At 48.6% G+C, this 21783-nt stretch overlaps 1 protein-coding gene across 1 annotated transcript; it reads left to right on the top strand.

The window, feature by feature from the left end:
• Positions 1 to 394: 394 nt before the first annotated feature.
• LOC142581940 (clavesin-1-like) lies at positions 395 to 14708 on the top strand. Its single transcript, XM_075691375.1, has 4 exons — positions 395 to 445; positions 1456 to 1649; positions 13427 to 13537; positions 14103 to 14708. The coding sequence occupies exons 1-4, from the start codon at positions 397 to 399 to the stop codon at positions 14229 to 14231; spliced, it is 483 nt and encodes a 160-aa protein (XP_075547490.1). The 5' UTR covers positions 395 to 396; the 3' UTR covers positions 14232 to 14708.
• Positions 14709 to 21783: the final 7075 nt, after the last annotated feature.

Genomic DNA, 21783 nt, shown 5'->3' with positions numbered 1-21783 from the left:
GACCTTTAAACAAAACCGCTATGTTGACATTTTTCTTTTTAGGTAGCAGAATAATTTACCAGAGCGGTAATTCTTTTTTTCGTAGTACGCGGCGTTCTGCAACGCCCAAGGACAGATTGCAGAAGTGAATATTTCACTCTTTGCTCGCCCATAGAGAATAACTGAAGATTTGCGCCGCTAACATCATCGCCTCTGCTATGCGCAGAAGAGGAAGGCCTCCATCCGAGACAAGATGCCGCATTCCTTCTGCGGTTCCTACGCGTGCGGAAGTACAACGTGGAGGCCGCACTGCGTACCATCCGCAACTACTACCGGAACCGTAACACGAGTTGGACCATCTTCGAGGACTTAATGCCATCCAGCATTTCGGAAGCAACTCGACAGATTATGATGATAATGCCGGGAACGGATGTTTGCGGACGCCCCATCTTTCTTTTCAAGATCGGTGAGTAACGCCAACCACGAGTGATGTGTGGTTGTTTGCATGGCCGATCGTAAGCTGTCTACTAACTAACTAACTAACTAACTAACTAACTAACTAACTAACTAACTAACTAACTAACTAACTAACTAACTAACTAACTAACTAACTAACTAACTAACTAACTAACTAACTAACTAACTAACTAACTAACTAACTAACTAACTAACTAACTAACTAACTAACTAACTAACTATATAACTAACAACCAACCAACCAGCTAGCCAACTACCTAAACAACTGGCTAACTGTCAAGATTTTTGCATTTAATGAAGTTAGAATATAGTGAATTTTGGAAGAAAATTTTTAGCTAGACCATGAGCATTCTTGCGAAAATTACTGAAAATTGCAAAACTGAAAAAAAAAGAAGCCTTAGGCATCAAGTTCAACTCTGTGCCTAAACAATGAAAACGATATCAAAAGTCCGTAAACTGCACTTAATAACAAACACAAAGCGAACAAGATTGACATGTTCTATACCACTTGGAAATATACAACTTATTGGTGAGTTGTTTTGCGAAACACTCGTAAAAATTGTTACAATTTTACGTACTTTGTAGATTCATATATCAAATCTGTCCGCTTTAGATAACTTAACAGAGTTAGTTTAGATTATTGCGATACCTTTTTTAGTGCCGAATTACCGATTTGTGAACTTCGTGCGGCTATTCTTTAGATAGTTACAAGTTTCCGAAAATATGGGTAAAATATTTTAGGCCCTAAAAGCATCTGCGTGTTTGGGCCACTGGAATTTAAATTTCGCTCTCATGTTGTAAATTTCTTTCAAAAAAGTCCCCGCTGTTGTTTCATCAGACCGTTCCTTCGTTTTACATTTATTTTAATTGAGAAATTGGATGTTGCCCTAGCGAAAGCTTTCTCTCAAGGTCACGACATTGTAGAAGAAAAGATAAGGCGAGATAACATCATGCAGAGAACTCTCATTTCACTCCTTCTAGTACATTGTCGCTTTCCAGGCTCGTGGGACATCGTGGAATCTTCTTACGTCGAAATGCACCGGGCCGTCATGCTCTGCCTTGAGCATTTAGCGAAAGATGCTACAACGCAAACACTGGGCATGGTCATGCTGTTCGACTACGCTAACCTGACGCCACAAAAAGTGCTCTCCATCAATGTGGGCTTGATTCGAAAAGGCTTCGAGTACCTTCAGGTACGTGTGCAAACGTTCTCTTAAAAAAAAATAAACTCGTGCTGTTTCTGCTTAAAACCGAGAAATATGCATTTGCCTTACATAGGGTCAGGTGTCGCCACATTGCTTGGATTGATTAACGGAGTCTAGCACTGTAATACAAATCAGGAAATTTGGGAAACGCCATATCGGGGCGCTTTAAATTTTTTTTGGTACCATCTGGGCTTTTTTAACACGCACGGAAAGTGCGATGCGTTTGTAGGTGTTAAAATTGTTGTCACGGGCTTCAGTGAAATCGAACAAACTCCTTTCGCATTAGTTCGCATTTGCTACTTTGGACTCAAGCTACTTTCGAAAGCTTGTAGGTCCGCCTGCACCTCTAGCAACACCCCTCCTCCATTCTCCTTTTTCTTCTCGTTTGTGCCAGTTATGATATGACATGCGTTGACAGAATACGCGCCTGCCAAATTAAAGAGCCAGCGTGAGCGCGCGGCTCCGCCACTGAAGTTTACCTGCCAACGCTGCAACGTTGAGTGACCCATGTCTGACAGTACGCGTCCCGGTGACTGAGAACTTTATCGTAATGTCTACCTAACTATAGACTTATTCATCGGGCGAAGGAGAAATGGCGCGCCCCAAGCGTTTCCTCCGCTCTGTCTTGCGCGAGCCTGAAGTGGCACTGCTCGGCTGTGTTGCCGCCGTGTGCTGCGGAACGATTTGGAGATGTTTCAGCTCGTTCTTCGCAAATTTTTAGATGACGTCGACTGATGCAAGGCCGGCGGGGAACTATTGTGTAGCCTTGGATGCAGCAGTGACCACAGCATGCGGAGATTTCTCTTTGCTCTGCAAACATGCGACGTGAATCATGAGTCGCGGTGTGTGCACGTGTTGTTTAAACTATTATGGCCGCATCGCATTCCACTCGGCGCATAGCAGCGGGGCCTGTAGATTGCCTGCGTGAATAAGAAAATAATCTCGCTCTCTGATTGCTCGCACGGGGAGATAAAATATAAGAGTGCTCGTTTTCAGCCAACCCAGCGCAACTCTGAAATACATAAGTTCCAAGCACAAGAATATTTTCATCAGCGACCGGCTTCGTTCTGCATGCAACTATGCTACGCCAACGTTAGCCTCCTGAATGAGGCCGATGATGTATTTAAATAAAGCAATCACTGCGGCGGATGAATAGGCATGACACATAAGGTTTGTATTGACAGGCATTGTCTCTTTAACCTGTAAACCACTGATATCCAAAGGCGGTAGAATGAAAAAGTCCAGCTTTGACCGAAAGGTGAAGCACGGATTGCGATAGCAAATTAGTCAATAGCTATGCAATGTAAGAATAGTAATTTTATCGGCCTCGTCAATTTGTGTACATTAGCTTATTAACTTAATTAACAGTGATATAATTTGTAAACACGACTGAACGAGGACGTAGAAACAGACACACGGATACAGCGCTACCTCTATGTGTCTGTGTCTTTTTACGTCCTCGCACCGTCGCGCTTACGCATTCTATCATAGATTTCAAACAACTAGTCCACAACCTCTTTTATCTATATTAACAAGCACGGTGCCATACGTGCACAGGTAAACATGAACATATCTCGCTCTATGAGCGCGGAAACTCGCTGTCAAAATGCTAGAGTAAGGAATGGCGACGGCAGCAATGCTTTAATTGACCTTTATGCATCTCTCGCTTCACCTCGAATGACACGTCGACAGCACAGCGCATACGAAGCTACCGGAACTACGCGCACTTTGCAAACATCACCGATAGCTTGGAAGATGGGGCCACGTCGCGGATCGTTCACGTCGCAGATCGCTTTGATGATAAGGCACCCGCACCGCGCGCCGTAAGCAGCAGCCGGCGGGGAACTCCCCCTTGCCTCCGTCGCCTCACCCCCGTGCTTCGCGCGCGGCATGAGAGGGCACGCTTACGGTAGGCCTTCCTTGCCCGCACACGCTAGAACGAGCTGCGTTCGCCGGCTCAATCTTGCACGCTTTCACTCGCGCATAGAGCACACGGCGCCCGGCGACAATTTCATCGGTCTTGAACTTTATACTAACCTCACGGCGACGCCGATGGCAGAAATGCGCTTGTTGTTCGCAATAAAGAAATGCACGGGTTATTTGCGAAGACACTATTTCCGCAAAGCAGGTGGGTTGCTCCTAGAGGACGCGCCCAAGAGCCAACAAAAAAAATGATTCCATTCCCTTGCGGGTTGTGATTGATGTTTAAATCCCGCATGAGTGATCAATCAGCGAATCTTTCTTCGCGAAAAAAACGCTAGAAAAAGAATGGGCTAACGCTCAGTAAGAACATGCGTGGTAACTCCGTATTTTTGCCGCATGCGGTTTAGAACCGATGAATTCAGCAGCTTTCACGGCTCTGTACTATCGCACTGTTTGCCCTAGGCCGCTGCAAGGCCCCACAAGTGTGATGCATACTGTACGGTATGATATTATTACTAACCAAAACTATTTTATTCGTGGGCGTAGACCGCAATTAGCAATAGAGGTAGCCGCGCAATGTATCTGCAGACCACAGTTTGAACGCTTTTCAATGTAAACGGCAGAACTTATTCCGTCGTAGAACGGGTACCCATGCTTTCACGACTGTTGCTTGTTTCCTAACTACTAATTGCTGCTAACCGACTGGTTCGAATTAAAGCAAGAATGTTTCAGTAAGACTATATTCGTGAAACAAGTCTTTAGAAATGCGCAACTGATATCCGATGCTGATGTAGGATAAAACGCCCGTGCACATATCGTAACTCAGCGCTCTGTCGGCCTCACCGGCAGCAGAAACTCCGGCCATACCAAGTTAAATCACTACAGTGCATCTCACATTTCCGTTTCCAATGTAGAAGACACTACATCACGCCAAGTAGACGTTCGCGAGCAGAAAAAAGAAACGTCCTCAAAGCAACTGCCGCTAAGCGCACACCTGGCATGCATGCACAGAGCGTTCGCCCAAACCAGCACGCGTACAGCTAATAGACGGAGCCAGTGCTTACGCAGTACTGCGGGTACCATCAAAAAAGCAGGTCTATAGAATGCTTCGCCTGTGGTGTAATTCAATCTCCAGCATCAGTAGCAATTCGTGCACCGTAATATTCACCATATAAGCGTTCGCCGCGTTTCAAATTTTTGCGTGTGAGTGCAAAATTTTTATATTTGCGCAGTGATCCGTGGCACGTTATTTCAGAGCCATAGCCCTACTCCGAAAAAAGCAGTAAAAGACGACCGGGACAGACTGGCCACGTACCACGACATAATGACACACTACACGAAACAAAGAGAAGCGTACCCACAACCCCAGAAACAACTCGACAGGTCTCAAGAAACAGATTGTAGAAGGTTGCAAACCAGAACGTTCCGAACCCAGTACACTTAAACAGAGCAAATTCAACACAATACCGAGAGCCGAGCTGCAAGCTCTGTCAAGCACTAACACGCAGACATGGCACACATCTTATGGAAATGCGCAGATATCAGATCAATATATGTAGAAGATAACACTGAACCGGACCTTCTTGAAGAGCGATGGCTAAGCGCTCTGACTAGATCGGAACTAGACGATCAACTATGGCCTATCCAGCGAGCCCGGGCAGCTATGGAAAGTGTTGGGAACTCGGCGCTGACGCCCGTTGTTGCACCTGGGTCGCAAGCCCCAAGGGTAGCGTTGGCCTGGCGGCCTGGGGTACAACTGGAAGCATCCGAAGGTCCGGGCAAAGCATGAGTCGACTGGTAACAACAAAACAACTTGTTTATTCTAACATCGCAAAGAGTTGGCGGTCAGGTTGACCGAAGTAGAGAGACGGGAGTGCACTTTACTCAACAGAAGAAATCGGAGCCCTCCTTTGGCGTCCGGGGGCAGCTGCTTTTATACTCTCGCAGTTGAGGGCAAGAAGGAACCCCTCTATAGACGAGCACGTGACTGTGCCGCTCGGGCACAATGGGATAAGGTGGCGCAGCCGTCGTGCCGGCGCCGTTCGGGCACAATGGGGAGGAGAAGGTGGCTCATACTGTCGTGTCGGCGCCGGTCGGGCACAATGGGGAGGAGAAGGTGGCTCATACTGTCGTGTCGGCGCCTGTCAGCCCCCCTCGCTTCACAGTTGTTGGGAGCTCCTCTCCCCGGCTGCCGCGCTTCGACAAGCGTGGGCACCAATATGCACATACACTCACACACGCACATGAAGACACGTGGCATCGGAACATGCCTGGACGCGCTTGGCGGGGAGGCGTAGCGGCGGCGCCGAACGGGCCAAAATGTCTGCCGCTTTGAACGAAGCCCCGGCGTCCGTTGCATCCGCGCCGGCTAAACCGCGCGTCGTAGGCGAAACGTAACAGACCGCCCCGCCGGGGGAAGGAGATCCCGATGGACAGGGGACTGCATCCGCTGTCCGGAGGGATGTCGCTCGATGATGCTCATAACCGAAGTCGGGCGTCCCTCGACGTTTCTTGAGCGCAGCGCACAGAGAAGGCCTCGTTCTCTCGTTCAGGTTCGCACGGGACACTGCAAAGTGACTTCGGGAGAGTTCACATTTTTGTTCTCGTTCCCGGCAAGCGTTAGAACTACGCTGAAACTCAACCGCTTAGTCAGCAAGCACGGCACAACCCTCACTAAGCCCTGCCAGGCTCTTTCCCCTTCTATACCACTGCCTAGTTCCTTACAGTAGTCTAGCAACACTCAGAACGCGTCCACAAATTGGAATATTGCACTAGAAAGCATGTCATCACTTTGAAACACTAAACAAAAGCAATATGTTAAAAATCCTGCCTCAGGAAGAAAAACATCAGTAACAAACAATTTTGAGGCTGATTCCTACGTTAGGGGCTTCGACTTAAGCCATCGGCGTTACCGTTGAGACTCCCCTTTTTGTAACGCACCTCAAAGGAATATTGTTGCAAAGCGAGGCTCCAGCGCAGGAGGCGGCCATTTTTGGGAGAGATGGTCTGCAGCCATTGGAGAGGGCAGTGATCCGTCTCAATGATAAACCTCGAGCCGGCTAGATAGCATGACAATTTCTGAACGGCCCACACGAGACACGCACACTCTTTCTCGGTGGCGCTGTACGCCTGCTCACGACTGGTCAGCTTACGACTAGCATACAGGACGGGGTGTTCTACTTCTCCATTTTCCCGTTGGCACAGTACAACGCCCATGCCTCGCTCACTAGCATCGCACTGAACTACGAACCCTTTTGTGTAGTCTGGCGATCGTAGCACAGGCTGGCTTGTTCGGGCGCTCTTTAGGGCGCTAAAAGCTCTTTCCTTTGTCTCGTCCCAGACGACTGTTTGCGGCTCTGTCTTTCTTAGAGCATCCGTCAGGGGAGCCGCGATATCAGAGTACCTGGGGATGTACCTCTGATAGTAGCCGGCGACACCTAAGAACGACCGAATATCGGTCTTCGTGCGCGGTTGCGGGAAGTCTCGCACAGCGGCCACCTTTATTTCAGAGGGGCGGCGACGACCCTGACCAGTCACGTGACCGAGGTAGACAACCTCGGCCTGTGCTAACTGGCACTTAGGAGCCTTGACTGTCAAGCCCGCATCGCGCAGGCGGGTTAATACTGCCCGCAAGTGTGCCATATGCTCAGACCAGGATGCGGAGAATATCGCTACGTCGTCTAGATACGGTAAAGCGAATTCTTGCTGTCCCCGCAACACTTTATCCATGAGGCTTGAAAAACAGTATGGCGCGTTCTTCAAACCAAAACTCAACACTTTAGGACGGAATGTTCCCATTGGTGAAATGAACGCCGCATACCTACTAGCCTCTTCTGTAAGAGGAACCTGCCAATAACCCCTGACAAGATCTAGGGTGGAAATAAACTGAGCGCTACTAACTTTCTCAAGGCGCTCCTCGATGTTAGGGATCGGATAAATTTGATCCTTAGTGATGGAATTAAGCCTGCGGTAGTCGACGCAAGGACGAGGTTCCTTGCCCGGTACCTCAACTAAAATCAAAGGGGAGGTATAACCAATCTCACCTGCCTCAATAACACCGAGCTGTAGCATTTTCTTTACCTCAGCCTCCATAATATCGCTCTGGCGGGGTGACACCCGGTACGCCTTGGATCGTACTGGCTCTGGGGAGGTAAGTTCTATGTCATGAGTAAGGACAGAAGTCCTACCAGGCCTCTCAGAGAACAGACCTTGAAACTCTTGTAAGAGCTGGTGTAGTTCGGTTTTCTGCTCAGGCGACAGCGATGCTTTACTGATTAAGTCACTAATGACTTGATCGGTGTCTTCCCTGTTCGTCACTGAGCCTAGTCCCGGAAGCTCGACCGGAAGCTCTTCAGGAACGTTTACCATCATGCACACCACTGCTTCCCTTTGTCTATAAGGTTTGAGCAGATTACAGTGGTAAACTTGCTGTGCTTTCCGCTTTCCTGGCAGACTCACCACGTAGTTAACGTCCGACAGTTTCTGAACAATTCGTGCTGGGCCCTCCCACTGCACGCCTAGTTTGTTGTTTAGCGATGTGCGCAATATCATGACCTCATCGCCCACCTCAAAACGACGGGCCCTGGCGGTCCGATCATAATAAACCTTGGCCCTCTGCTGGGCCTTTGCCATTGCTTCACCTGACAACTCCTGTGCCCTTCTTAAGCGTTCGAGGAGCTTAAGCACGTACTCCACCACGACTGGGTCGTCGCCCCTGCCTTCCCACGATTCTCGAAGCATGCGAAGCGGAGATCGCAGCGAGCGACCGTACACCAGCTCAGCTGGCGAAAACCCCGTAGCTGCATGCGGCGCGGTCCTTAATGCAAACATCACCCCAGGCAGACACAGCTCCCAGTCAGTTTGATGTTCAAAACACAATGCTCTCAACACGCGCTTCATGACGGAGTGGAGCTTCTCAACGGAATTCGACTGTGGGTGGTACACTGAGCTGTGTAACAGCTTTACCCCACACCTTTCGAGAAAAGTTGTCGTCAAAGCGCTAGTAAACACTGTGCCCTGATCTGATTGGATTTCCGCAGGAAAACCAACTCGCGCAAATATGGACAGTAGTGCATTGACTATCTCAACTGAGCTGAGTTCTTTAAGCGGCACTGCTTCAGGGAACTTTGTCGCTGGGCAGATCACAGTCAAAATGTGTCTGTACCCCGTGGCTGTTACCGGCAGAGGTCCCACTGTATCAATAACGAGCCGTCTAAAAGGCTTCGTAATGATAGGTACCAATCTCAACGGCGCCCTCGATTTGTCCCCTGGTTTGCCCACCCGCTCACAGGTGTCACATGTCCTCACGAAATGGTCTGCGTCCCGAAAACACCCTGGCCAATAGTACTCTTGCAAGAGACGGTCCTTAGTTTTCTTAACTCCAAGGTGTCCGGACCACGAACCCCCGTGCGACAAGCGCAACAGATCCTCACGATAGCATTGAGGCACGATCAGCTGATCGAACTCCACTCCCCTGCGGTCTAGATACTTCCGGTACAGAACTCCACCTCTTTCCACAAAACGCGCATTTTTCCGGGCGATACCTTCCTTGACATTGCAGCGCACGTTTTCTAGGCTGCCATCCTTCTTTTGCTCGGCTATCAAAGCCGACCGGCTGACTTTTAGCAACCTATCAAGTCCGTCTGACGTAGGCGCGATGAGCAAATCTGCAGATAGCTCTTCTAACTTTCCCGCATCGGGAATTTCCTCTCCAGTATCTGGTGCCTTTAACGTTACAGACTCAAGTTTATTCAGTTCGGGCGTGCTCCGAATATCAGCTTGCTGCGCCTCTGACCCTTTCTCATTGTTCGATAACGTCTGCCCCGCAACTACCGCCTTTGCAGCGAGCTCTCGAACCTTCGATCTGGTTAAGGCCTGAACGCTAGCCTCACCAAACAAAAGCCCCTTCTCGCGCAGGAGGAGATCGGACCTGTTCGAAAATAGGTACGGGTACTGGGGGGGGGGGCAGCATAGATGACACTGCCGCCTCCGTCTCAAGCGCTCCGAAAGGTCCTTCAATAAGCACTTTTGCTACCGGCAGACACACGCTATGAGCTTCCACGGTTTGCTTGATCCATGCACACTCGCCCGTGAACATATCGGGTTCTACGTAGGAGGGGTGAACTACATCCATCGTAGCTGCGGAATCGCGAAGCACTCGGCACTCTTTCCCGTTCACGAGGAGGTCTCGCATGTAAGGCTCGAGAAGCTTCATGTTCTCGTCAGTGCTGCATAATGACAAAAACACAACTTTTGGTGTTGTTTCCGGACACTGCGCCGAAAAGTGACCCGGCTTCTGGCACGTATAACAAACGCGCGCTTGCCTCGTCTCGAACCGCTTTCTGCGTTCGGCTTCGGCTGCCGCCGTCTCCTTAGGTTCGGTCGCACTGCTTTCACTCGCATCCGCACTACGTGTGTTCCCTTTTGCTCTCATGGGTGTGAACTTCGGCCTCTCAAACTTCGAGCCAAATTCACCCTTTTGACCGTCCTTAGCCCCGCGAGCCCGACGCGTCACAAACTCCTCGGCTAGCTCAGCGGCTTTAGCCACCGTACAAACGTCTGGCCTATCCAAGACCCAGTACCGCACGTTCTCAGGTAACCGACTTTAAAACTGTTCTAGCCCGAAACCCTGCAGAACTTTCTCGTGGTTACCAAACGCTTTCTCTTCTTTGAGCCACTCCTGCATGTTTGACATAAGCCTGTACGCAAACTCTGTGTATGACTCACTTCTGCCTTTCTCATTTTCCCGAAACTTCCGACGGAACGCCTCCGCTGACAGCCTGTACTTCTTTAGCAGACTCGATTTCACTTTGTCGAAATCCTCTGCCTCCTCTCTATCCAAGCGAGCGACTACGTCGGCCGCCTCGCCGGGTAACAAAGTGAGCAAGCGCTGTGGCCACGTTTCCCGAGAGAACCCCTGCTTCTCGCACGTTCGCTCAAAGTTAACCAGGAACAAACCAATGTCCTCTCCAAGCTTAAACGGCCGCATCAGGTCAGTCATTTTGAGCAATACTCGTTCTCCTGCACCGTGTGCCTGACTTCCATTACGAGCGCGTTCCATCTCTATCTCGAGACGCTTCATTTCCAAAGCGTGTTGACGCTCTTCTTTTTCTTTCTCTTCTTTACGTTCACGCTCTTCTTTCTCTTTCTGTTCTTTAAGTTCGCGCTCCTGTTTCTCTTTTTGCTCTTTAAGTTCGCGCTCCTGTCTTTTTGACCTCTCCTCAATAGTCTCAAGGCATTCCGACAGCTCGTCATCCTCAGCCTCTAACTCAAGAATAGCCTTTAGCAGTTCTGGTTTTCTGAGTTTGTCTGAGACATCCAGACCCAACTCTCTTGCAAGCTCCAACAATTTCGGTTTGCGCAACGACTTCAAATCCATGGCTGCTCTGAATGCTGCTCTCTCTACTGCCTATTATTGTCTTGCCGCAAACTAACCCGGCAGCAACGACAACCACAATTACCAGCTCTGTTTCTGACACTAACAAAAGCCTGGCAAAGCTCAGAAGAAGAAAGTCCCGCACTCACCAAACCTCGTAGCCAAGAATTCAGCGCAGTCGTTCCGCTGCAGGCAACCAGTCATCACACAGGGCTCGTTGCACTGCTCCCGGATGGTCGTTGAGCTGCTCAGCATACAGTCAACTGCATATCTTCGCTGCTGGCCTCCGTTGTCGCGATCTCACCGCTGGCAGACAGTTGTAATCGCACCGCTGGCGCGAGTTGTTGGGAACTCGGCGCTGACGCCCGTTGTTGCACCTGGGTCGCAAGCCCCAAGGGTAGCGTTGGCCTGGCGGTCTGGGGTACAACTGGAAGCATCCGAAGGTCCCGGCAAAGCATGAGTCGACTGGTAACAACAAAACAACTTGTTTATTCTAACATCGCAAAGAGTTGGCGGTCAGGTTGACCGAAGAAGAGAGACGGGAGTGCACTTTACTCAACAGAAGAAATCGGAGCCCTCCTTTGGCGTCCGGGGGCAGCTGCTTTTATACTCTCGCAGTTGAGGGCAAGAAGGAACCCCTCTATAGACGAGCACGTGACTGTGCCGCTCGGCAACAATGGGATAAGGTGGCGCAGCCGTCGTGCCGGCGCCGTTCGGGCACAATGGGGAGGAGAAGGTGGCTCATACTGTCGTGTCGGCGCCGGTCGGGCACAATGGGGAGGAGAAGGTGGCTCATACTGTCGTGTCGGCGCCTGTCAGCCCCCCTCGCTTCACAGTTGTTGGGAGCTCCTCTCCCCGGCTGCCGCGCTTCGACAAGCGTGGGCACCAATATGCACATACACTCACACACGCACATGAAGACATGTGGCATCGGAACATGCCTGGACGCGCTTGGCGGGGAGGCGTAGCGGCGGCGCCGAACGGGCCAAAATGTCTGCCGCTTTGAACGAAGCCCCGGCGTCCGTTGCATCCGCGCCGGCTAAACCGCGCGTCGTAGGCGAAACGTAACAAAAGGCTATGCCTCACAGCACATAATGCCCGGGTGGCCTGAGCCTGGGCTGGCAACCTCGCAGGTCCTTTTCCCATTAAAGTTTCTTCCATCCGTCCTCCAGGTACAAATCCTAAGGTCAAACTCGGCGCGCGTTTGACCTTCAGCAGCCGGCGCGCACGCGTGAAGCTGTGATGTCGCGTCACGTGATCCGGTGCGGAGAGGCGTCGCCGCTTCGCTCGCTCGAGCCTCGCCGCTGTGTACCACGTGACTAGGGCAGGGTTTAAAGGAGTAAATATAGCCTGACGTAGGGTGAGCGCGTGCACACGATACGTCACGTTGGCGACAACAGCGTCTATGGTTCGGCCAATGGTGTGTGGTTCGACGCACCGGCGCAGCCAAAGCAACTGAACGTTGCCAACGCTCTCCGACGCTCGCCCGCGCGCTTGTAACGTCGGACTGTAAGCGCGCATTCAGCGGCCGCTTAGCCGGCGCTCGGTCGCTCAGTCTCGCCATGGATTAAGCACGCGCCGGTGTTAGTGCGTCAGCTCTTCGCCGCAGGCGCCAGGCTTAGTCTGAGCACACTGGCGATATAGCTCGCCTGGAAGAAGCACTGAAGAACCATGTCCAACGATGCTTAACAGAGCTTTCGCTCGTATAACTAGATTCAAGCCACGTTGGACCCCAGCCAGTTTTAACAGTGAAGCTGCCTATGGCTGCGATCTGGAACAAAAAAAGAATGTTTTCAAGATATTGACAAAAACAAACCATCATGTGGGTCGATCCTTGTGCTAGTCCTGAAAGGGTCCAAGCTCAATGGCACATACCCCTGTGGGCTCATTGCGCTGTGACGATGCGTGTCTATACGTGAATGTATACTTATGAAGTATAACAACAACAACAACAACAACAACAACAACAACAACAACAACAACAACAACAACAACAACAACAACAACAACAACAACAACAACAACAACAACAACAACAACAACAACAACAACAACAACAACAACAACAACAACAACAACAACAACAACAATAATAATAAAAATAATATTGTATAAATAAATAAAAAGTAAAAGACAAGGAAATGAAAAAATAAGAACAGCAAAAAATGACGTTCTTGCCCAAACGATAGTCTATGACGATGCGTGTCGAAACATCACGGCATATGCATAAAATCAAACCAAAAAGAAAAAAAAAGTAAAGAAATTATAAAAACACAGAAAATAAGAAAATAAATGTAAGTAAAAGATAATAAGACGAAACAAACAACGAAGTTATGTGTTTGCACCTTTATTCAGTCAAGACAGCACAACCCCAACACAAAACTTAATATATCTATTGAGCAATAGCGCTTCGGTGGTCTACAATCTTCACATAGTGGAAGGGCTCTGAAGCTTCTTTTCCCTGCAGGATTGCATGCCCATGCGCCTGAAGGCCATGTACGCCGTACGTGAGGGGTTTGCATTCGACATGATCTACGCGCTGGTTAGGCCATTCCTCAAGAACAAGCTTACCGAAAGGGTAGGTGGGTGTTCTCGAAGACTTCCGTGGGTACTGAATGAAAGTGAAGGAACTGATTTTGCTATCAAAGCGAATAGATTTATTTTAATTTTAGAACTTACACACAAGTAATACATTCATTGCGATATTACAATGAACGAATGATATTCTGCAATGAGCAGAAAGCCAGCAGTATTAACCGTATGTAGTATTGTTCTGAGCTAGACTAGTACGTTTAAGTTCAACACGGCGAGCTGAGAATGCAGACGATGGCAAGAAAAGTGCATCGGTTCTGCACCTACGTCTCCTGTTCAAGTGTCTGCGCTGGTTGTCATGTTAAACGTATTCAGAAGACCATTAAAGAAATATGCGGTGTTTGAGCAGCCGCGTGTGCTGAATCAGCGCAGCCGCATAGTCGTATGCCCAGTCTTCATGCAAGAGTTTTTACATTAACACTTTTGCGACAGAGGGTGTAATTATAGTGGGCGGAAATATTTATCTTTCTGTTTTCTAGCAAAGTCTGATGTCCTGTTTTCATGATATGATTGATATCCCAATTCTGTGGTGCTTTCTCCCTGCTGTGCAGTTTCATCCATACGGAGAAAATTTTGAAGAACTCCACAAGCACATAGACCCTCACTTCTTACCTAAAGAATACGGTGGAGACGCAACTCCATTGGACTTTACAGAATTCTGGAGCAGGCTTGAGATCTAGCAGGACGACTGTAAGGAGAACAGCAAGTGTGGCTACATCACGAATAACCGCAGTTTTGTCACGGATGCGGAAATTCAAAATGAAGTCACGTTTCTCTAATAAAGATACAGCAAACAGGAGTATGAAGAAAACGAAAGACGTCTTCTTTTTTTGGATGCTGTCGTCGCTAAGTAGCGCGATCAAGATATTCGTGTTTGGAAACTGCATTTAGGGATGACGACACTGTCACGGCGCGAAAATACTAAGGTAAGCGGACTCTATTTCTCTCTTGTGCAATTTTAAGGATAAAGTCTTAGGTCTTTATGTTGGCGGGTGACGTTGGCGCAACTGTGCCGTGACGGAAAAGGGCCGACGCCGCAAAGAGTAACGACACTCCAAAAAATGCTCGGATTGACGTCACACTTCTCAGGGAGGTTATTGTAAAAAAAAAAAAAGAAACAGAATTCGTGGCTTTGAAAACGAAAATTTAGTACATTTTCAGTCTGGGTGGGAATCGGACCCGGGCCTCTAGGGCGCGAGATAAGCACGTATCCCTGCAGCCACAGCTGCTCTTTCGTTTTTTTTTTCTTACAAGTTACTCCACGTTTCTGGCTTACTACAGGCGTGCCTAGCGCTCGCGAGATTGCAGACGTCTTGTCTAGCAATCACGCGCATGCAGTGCTGAGCTGTTTTCGAACATTCGCTGCGAAATGTGCAGGACCCTTAATATTATGTATGTATGTATGTATGTATGTATGTATGTATGTATGTATGTATGTATGTATGTATGTATGTATGTATGTATGTATGTATGTATGTATGTATGTATGTATGTATGTATGCATGTATGCATGTATGCATGTGTGCATGTATGCATGTATGTATGCATGCATGTATGTATGTATGTATGTATGTATGTATGCATGCATGTATGTATGTATGTATGTATGTATGTATGTATGTATGTATGTATGTATGTATGTATGTATGTATGTATGTATGTATGTATGTATGTACGTATTTATGTATTTATGTATGTATGTATGTATGTACATACATACAACACACAGGGCAGGGTGTTTCAGCGAACGCTTTCAAAATTGTTTAAAGGCTGTGGCCGATAGCTTAATTCTAGTTCATGAAGTGGTCTACTCGAAGCGGCGGACACTACTTGCACAAAAAAATGAAATGCAATATCAATTGATTTACAATAATTCACTAATTATCTTTTTAGCTAACTATATTATGACCCACATTGCAATCTACAAATTCTAGCAGTGGACTTCGCAAGGCGGATACACTTGGAACGAATTCTCGGGACGATATCAGTTTCGAGATATGAATTCCCGAGCTTTGCGGAAAAATGCATTGGCGTTTCAGGGACTTGTGTGCTTCAATGCATGCAACGAGGTTTTTTTAACAAATTAACTGCAACGGCCATGCATTGGGGCGCTCTTGGTCATTGGAGACAAAAGGTCCGAGCGAGATCGCGACACCCTTCAGCATGTTTTGCCGTGGAAGAATTAGGAGCACATTCAGATGTATCCGATCGGTAGGGTAGAACTGTGTCAATGGTATGCGACGGGTGCCGATCATAGAGCAAGAAAAAGGGTGAAAAGCCGGTGGTGCTCTGAGTATGAGTGTTGTATGCGTAGGTCACGAAGGGCAGAATGACGTCCCAATTCGTATGGTCGGAGGCGACGTACATGGCAAGCATGTCGCCGAGCGCATGGTTGAAGCATTTAGTGAGGCCATTGGTTTGAGGATGGTACGCTATACTTGTACGATGAACCACGTGGCATTCTTTAAAAAAATGGCTTGAATTACTTCGGACAGGAAGACGCGTCTGCGATTACTGAGCAGTTCCTCAGGTGACCCATGAAGCAGGATGAATCGAAGAAGCAGGAAGGAGGCAACACCGCGCGCTGTAGCTGCCGCGAGGGTGGCAGTTTCGGCGTATCGCGTGAGGTGGTCGACTGCCACAATGGCTCAGTGGTTTCCAGCCAATGTCAGGCGAAGGGCCCACACAGATCAATGCCGAAGCGCCCAAACGTCCGGGTAGGGCAAGGTGAAGGTTGTAAAATGGCTGGCGAGAGGCAGGGTGAAGATTTCCGGCACTGACAATTGGAGCAAGAGCGAACAAACTTCTGAGCGCAGTTGTACCTCCCTCGCCAGTAGTACCGCTGTAGAAGGCGCTCGTATGTTTTGAAAACTCCCGTGTGTGCAGACTGTGGATCGGCGTGGAAAGCTGGTTTGTTAGTGGCAAGTACTGCTAACAACCACTGGCACCCGTCGGGGTTATAATTGCGTCGATGAAATAGGTTGTCGCGAATGGCGAAATAGTGAGCTTGACGACGAAACGTATGAGTGGTTGGCTTTGCAAGTCTACAAGAGAGGCGATCCAATGGTCCTTGCGCTGACCAGAAGCGATGGTGGTAAGGTTGAGCGAAGAAACGGTAAACTGGGACAGTGAGCAGCAGGCATTGTCGTCAGGTAAAGGAGAGTGCCATAGGGCGTCGGCATCAGAATGCGGGCGCCCGCTGCGGTACAGCACCCGGATATCGCAGACCTGCAGGCGAAGTGCCCATCGGGCAAGAAGGCATGAGGAATCTTTCAACGACGACAGCCAACATAGTGCATGGTGGTCCATGAATACATCAAATGGACAGCCATACAAATGAGGCCGGAACATAGTAAGAGTTCAGGTGATGGCCAGGCATTCTTTTTCCGTCACAGTGTAATTGGTTTCAGCTTCCTTAAGCCTACGACTTGCAAAAGCCATGACATACTCAGGAAATCCTTGTTTTCGCTGGGCAAGCACAGCGCCGAGGCCAACACCATTGACATCTTTGTGCATCTCGGTAGGGGCTGTCGGGTCGTAATGGAGCAAAATTAGCGGAAACGTTCGCAAACGACGGAGCTTTGGGAAGGCCTCGTCGCACTCGGACGACCATGAAGTGAGGGGTTTGTTGCTTCTAAGTAGCTTTGTCAGGGGTGATATGATGGCGGCGAAATTGCGGATGGATCGGCTGAAGTAATAGCTGAGACCTACGATGCTGCGCAATTTTTTCACGGACGTTGGCTTAGGGAGTTCGGTGACGGCGCGAAGTCTGACTGGATCGGGGAGTATTCCATCCTTGGATACGACGTAACCTAGAATTGTCAGCTGCCGAGCTGCAGATCGGCCCTTCTTTAGGTTTAGTTGTAGGCCAGCGATTGTTAAACACGTCAAAACACGCTGGAGCCTTTAAAGGTTAGTGGTGAAGTCGGGAGCAAAAACCACACCGTCGCCAAGATAGTACAAACATGTGTGCCACTTCAAGCCGCGTAGAACTGCGTTCATCATGCGCTCGAAAGTTGGCGGTGCATTACAAAGTCCAAAAGGCATTACGTTAAACTCGTATAAGTCTTCGGGTGTGATAAAAGCTATCTTCGGCCGATCGGCATCCGCCATGGGCACTTGCCATGGGCACTTCCTGCGCTATCGCGTGATGGGGCGGAGGCATAAAATTTGAGACAGGCTGTTGTGTATGCGGTGGCTGAGCGAAGGTCATCAAGAAGAACTGGCCAAAGCAGCAATGTGTTTGCTGCTCGATGAGGGCGAGGTGTCAACGAGCACTGCCTGCGTAGCTCCTCGTAGGTTTGGCATAGAGTGACGATGTCGGTTACGGACTCAGGATTCTTTACAAGAAGCATGTTGAAAGCATTGTTCTCTATCCCTTTCATGACATGCCGGATTTTGTCGGACGCCGACCTCGTCACCATTGACTCTCTTACACAAATCCAGAACATCGTCAATGTAGCTGGTAAATGGTTCACCCAGTTGATGTGCACGTTCTCGCAAACGTGATTCCGGACGCAGCTTGCGCACAGCTGGGCGACCAAACAAAGCCACTAAAGAGGTCTTGAACGAGGAGCACGTCAGAAAATCTGACCCATAGATGTCTAGCTAGAGACTGGCCACACCTGCGAGATAGAAGAGCACGTTGCTCAGATTTGCAGGATCGTCCCATTTGTTGTGGGCGCTTTCGCGCTCATATGTCATCAGCCAGTCCTCCACGTTGGTGTTGTCCGCGTCGCTGAAACTGGCAGAGTGCCTGTGGCGAAGCACACCAAGGCACATGACGGGCGGAGGAGACACTTGCTGGGATGGAGCAGGAGGGGATTGCTGGGATGCGTCTTCAGGCATGGTTCTGCATAGGGTATGGGATCGAAGTTCCAGGATAGACGTTGTAGGCCATGGAGGAAGGAATCTCAGGAGAGGCCCTGACATCACTCTTTGTGAAGCTCAAGTGAAGCCGGAAGTTGACTTTGCTCATAGCGTTGCTCCGCCTATCGGGCCAGCTCTCCTCTCTTGTTTACATTTCTCGCAAAACCGCACCGCGCAGCGCTCAACCGTGCTGCTCGGACCCGTGCGCTCCGCAGCAATACTAAACAATCGTTAGCACGTTAGCATGATTCCGCCAAAGAGGGCAAAATTTCCCGCGGATATTCCTTCGTCCGTTGCCATTGCCGTGGCATGGTACATTGCGTACAGCGTTGCATGCGCGTTCATTTCACGAACTTCAGTTCCTGCTGTCCCACCCGGCCACAGCAACATCCGGGAGAGCACGGTCCAGATAACGCAGTGCAACAAAACACGGAGACCAACGCAAACCTGCCCGCACGGCGCCTTTGCCGGAGCAAAGGCGCCGTGCGGGCACGGCGTTTGCTCCGGCGTGCGGGCACGGCTCACACGTATTGCTCACACGGAGCAATACGTGTGAGCGCACAGAACCAAAACAGAGCCGCCATTGTGGCCCGAAAGGCGTGGCCGCTACAACAAAGAAATAAAAAATCAGCAAAAGAGAGGGGAAGCTACTACGTCACTTCCTCCACACTTTTCTCCTAGCGCGCGGACGGAGTAGGGCCTCTCATCAGTTTCCTTCCTCTTTGTTGTAGGCGGAAGCACCTTCCGCCACCTGTAACGCGTTTATTAGTCACCGGCGTTCGGGACTGATCGTTAGAGGAGGGCACGGACTCCCAGCATGAGCAGCGTTTCCCGACCGAGAGCGCTGAAGAGAACGACCCACTATGCCGTTCTAATTCTCCTCTATAATGTCTATATATATATATATATATATATATATATATATATATATACCATTCGCGTCACATCCAATCCAGCATGGAATCGTTGGAGATTCAGGCACAGCGCAGGAGGATATAAGTCTAGCTATATATATATATATATATATATATATATATATACATATATATATATATATATATATATATATATATATATATATATATATATATATATATATGGCTAGACTTATATCCTCCTGCGCTGTGCCTGAATCTCCAACGATTCCATGCTGGATTGGATGTGACGCGAATGGTTCTACACGGGACACAAGAGGCCGGACCTTTATTGATGTGCCCACAAACGTTGCAATTAGAGATTCCGTTGGAATCCTGTCGTTATTTACCAGTTGATTGCAATAGTAAATAGCAATGACGCCTGCTGTGGAGAGCTTGTCCAGGGTTTCAGTTGGACTTAATCAGGAGTCTACGCCCGTGCAAGACCCTTGGTGCACACAAAATGAGGCGTAATAAAAGCACTCACCGGGATGGAAGCGAATGAAGTGCATTTCAAGAGGTCTTCAACACAGGTCTGGTCAGGTGAACGACACACTATACCTTCCCGCCCGAACACTCGCACATCAGTGATGGTCTGGAAGTGGTTGGACGTGGTCTTAAGTGCCTTCTGGACAGCTTGTGGATTCGTGATGCTGATGGAACCTCCATCGGTAGGCACAAGCACAACAGCAATGGTGCTAACGCCACTAGGAAAAAAATAAATCTAGAGGCAATTCATTACGTGGCTGTGATGCTGACCAGGCGGATCGCGCCTGGTCAGGAGAATTGGCCGACATCAGCCCAAGATGGCTGACGCAAGGAATGGAAATAAACCAGGGACTAAAATAAGGATGAGACACTTCAAACCACCCGATACACAGGTGAAACGCCAAAGCAGGACAACAAAATAGTTGCTCTGTCGAGGCCAGTACGGAACGCACTTGCGTTTTAGGCCCCAAAGAACAGATTTCGCGATGGGCCTCTGTTGACCGAAGCTCTTGTCTTGTCTTGTGTCCCAGACAGTGGCGCGTACCCACTATGGGGGATTGGCCAAGAAGCAGGCGGTTTTCCGTAAGGTTAGAAGTATAGAGAAACTAGATTTGAATAGTGGAGCGTGGGACGATAGAACTGTAATTTAGACTTGCAATGAAAGTATTGGTAAGAATTTTGATAAAATAATTTAACGTAAAGAAATGAAGTAATAGAAACTATGGATAATTGTAGAAAATCACCAAGGTACTCTTTTTGGCTCTCTAATAAAATTGTAAACAGCAAGAAAAGCATCCCTGTGGCTGGTTCCCAGTGAAGTTGCCCCAAAAGAAAGAATGTTTGTCGAGGTTAGTGATAGGCCAAGTTTGGTAAATGAGTATTCTAATATTCTTCTTTGTCTTAGAAAGCGGCGGCATGAGAGAAAATAATGTTCGATAGTTTCAGGTGCACTGCAATAAGAACATAGAGGGGACATCGCGAGACCAGACCTGTGTAAGTAAAAATTTAGAGGAGGTATACGGCATCTCAATTTTGTAAAAGATACTTCCAATTGCCTTGAAGGACACCAATTAATATTCCATGGGAAGCCAAGATGGTGGAATTCAGAACACGGTGTTAGCATGGATATTGCAGAATTTTGAGATATAGCGAAATTTCTGTACCTTGCCGCGGTGACATAAGCTGATGTCGGCAAAACAGTTATGATAGGGCCGTTAAGGGATGCTCGTGCGAGTGAATCTGCCATTTCATTCAAGTGCAACCCACGATGTCCCGGTACCCAAAGCAAACATACTTTTCGTAAGTACGGACGTATCATCGAACGAAATGTTCTTTGAATTGGTGAATTTAATGATGCAGTTAGTGCTGTGCATACAGATAGCGAGTCGGTCATGATAACAGCTAATGGGTCTTTTTAGGGGTGTTTTCGTAATGCTAATATAATCGCTAATAATTCTGCCTGAAATATAGGTGTGAAGTCGGGAAGGCGAAGGGAGTAGGACCATTGAAGAGATTCAGAGAAGATCGCCACCCCTGCCTTCTCATTGCAAACAGAAGCGTCAGTAGCTACTACGTTGTCAGTGGTTAGCTGGTGCAGGTGGCCGTGTAAGATATTGATTAAATATCGCCTTGGTAATAGTTTAGCATGATTAGGAAATATGTCCTCGAACTCAATTTTGAGGTCTGTAAAGGCATCATTTGAATGGTAAACTTGGCGTATGGATACATCTAGTTTTTGTAACTGTGCTTGTACGAACACTATCTGAGGGCTGTGCAATCTCGACCACGATACTTGGAAAAACTCAGCAGGTTCAGTGATAAAGGCATATTGCGTACGTCTTTTTGAAAACTCATACATTTTTAGAAATGTCTGAGCCGTAAGCATGCGGAATCTGAAATCTAGGGTGGGTATATGAGCTTCCTGATATAAAACAGCGTTGGCAACAAATCTAGGAAGCCC

The sequence above is a fragment of the Dermacentor variabilis genome, chromosome 5 (genome assembly GCF_050947875.1).
Source record: "Dermacentor variabilis isolate Ectoservices chromosome 5, ASM5094787v1, whole genome shotgun sequence".
Classification (NCBI taxonomy): Eukaryota; Metazoa; Arthropoda; class Arachnida; order Ixodida; family Ixodidae; genus Dermacentor; species Dermacentor variabilis.
This window is presented reverse-complemented; position numbering and strand designations above follow the sequence as displayed.

What these genes read in the sequence shown, in the direction of transcription:
- LOC142581940 (XM_075691375.1), top strand. Translation starts at nt 397, where the DNA reads ATGCCGGGAACGGATGTTTGCGGACGCCCCATCTTTCTTTTCAAGATC. An exon ending in CATCTTTCTTTTCAAGATCG is followed by an intron (nt 446 to 1,455) that starts GTGAGTAACGCC and finishes GTCGCTTTCCAG; the next exon opens with GCTCGTGGGACATCGTGGAA. An exon ending in AAGGCTTCGAGTACCTTCAG is followed by an intron (nt 1,650 to 13,426) that starts GTACGTGTGCAA and finishes TTTTCCCTGCAG; the next exon opens with GATTGCATGCCCATGCGCCT.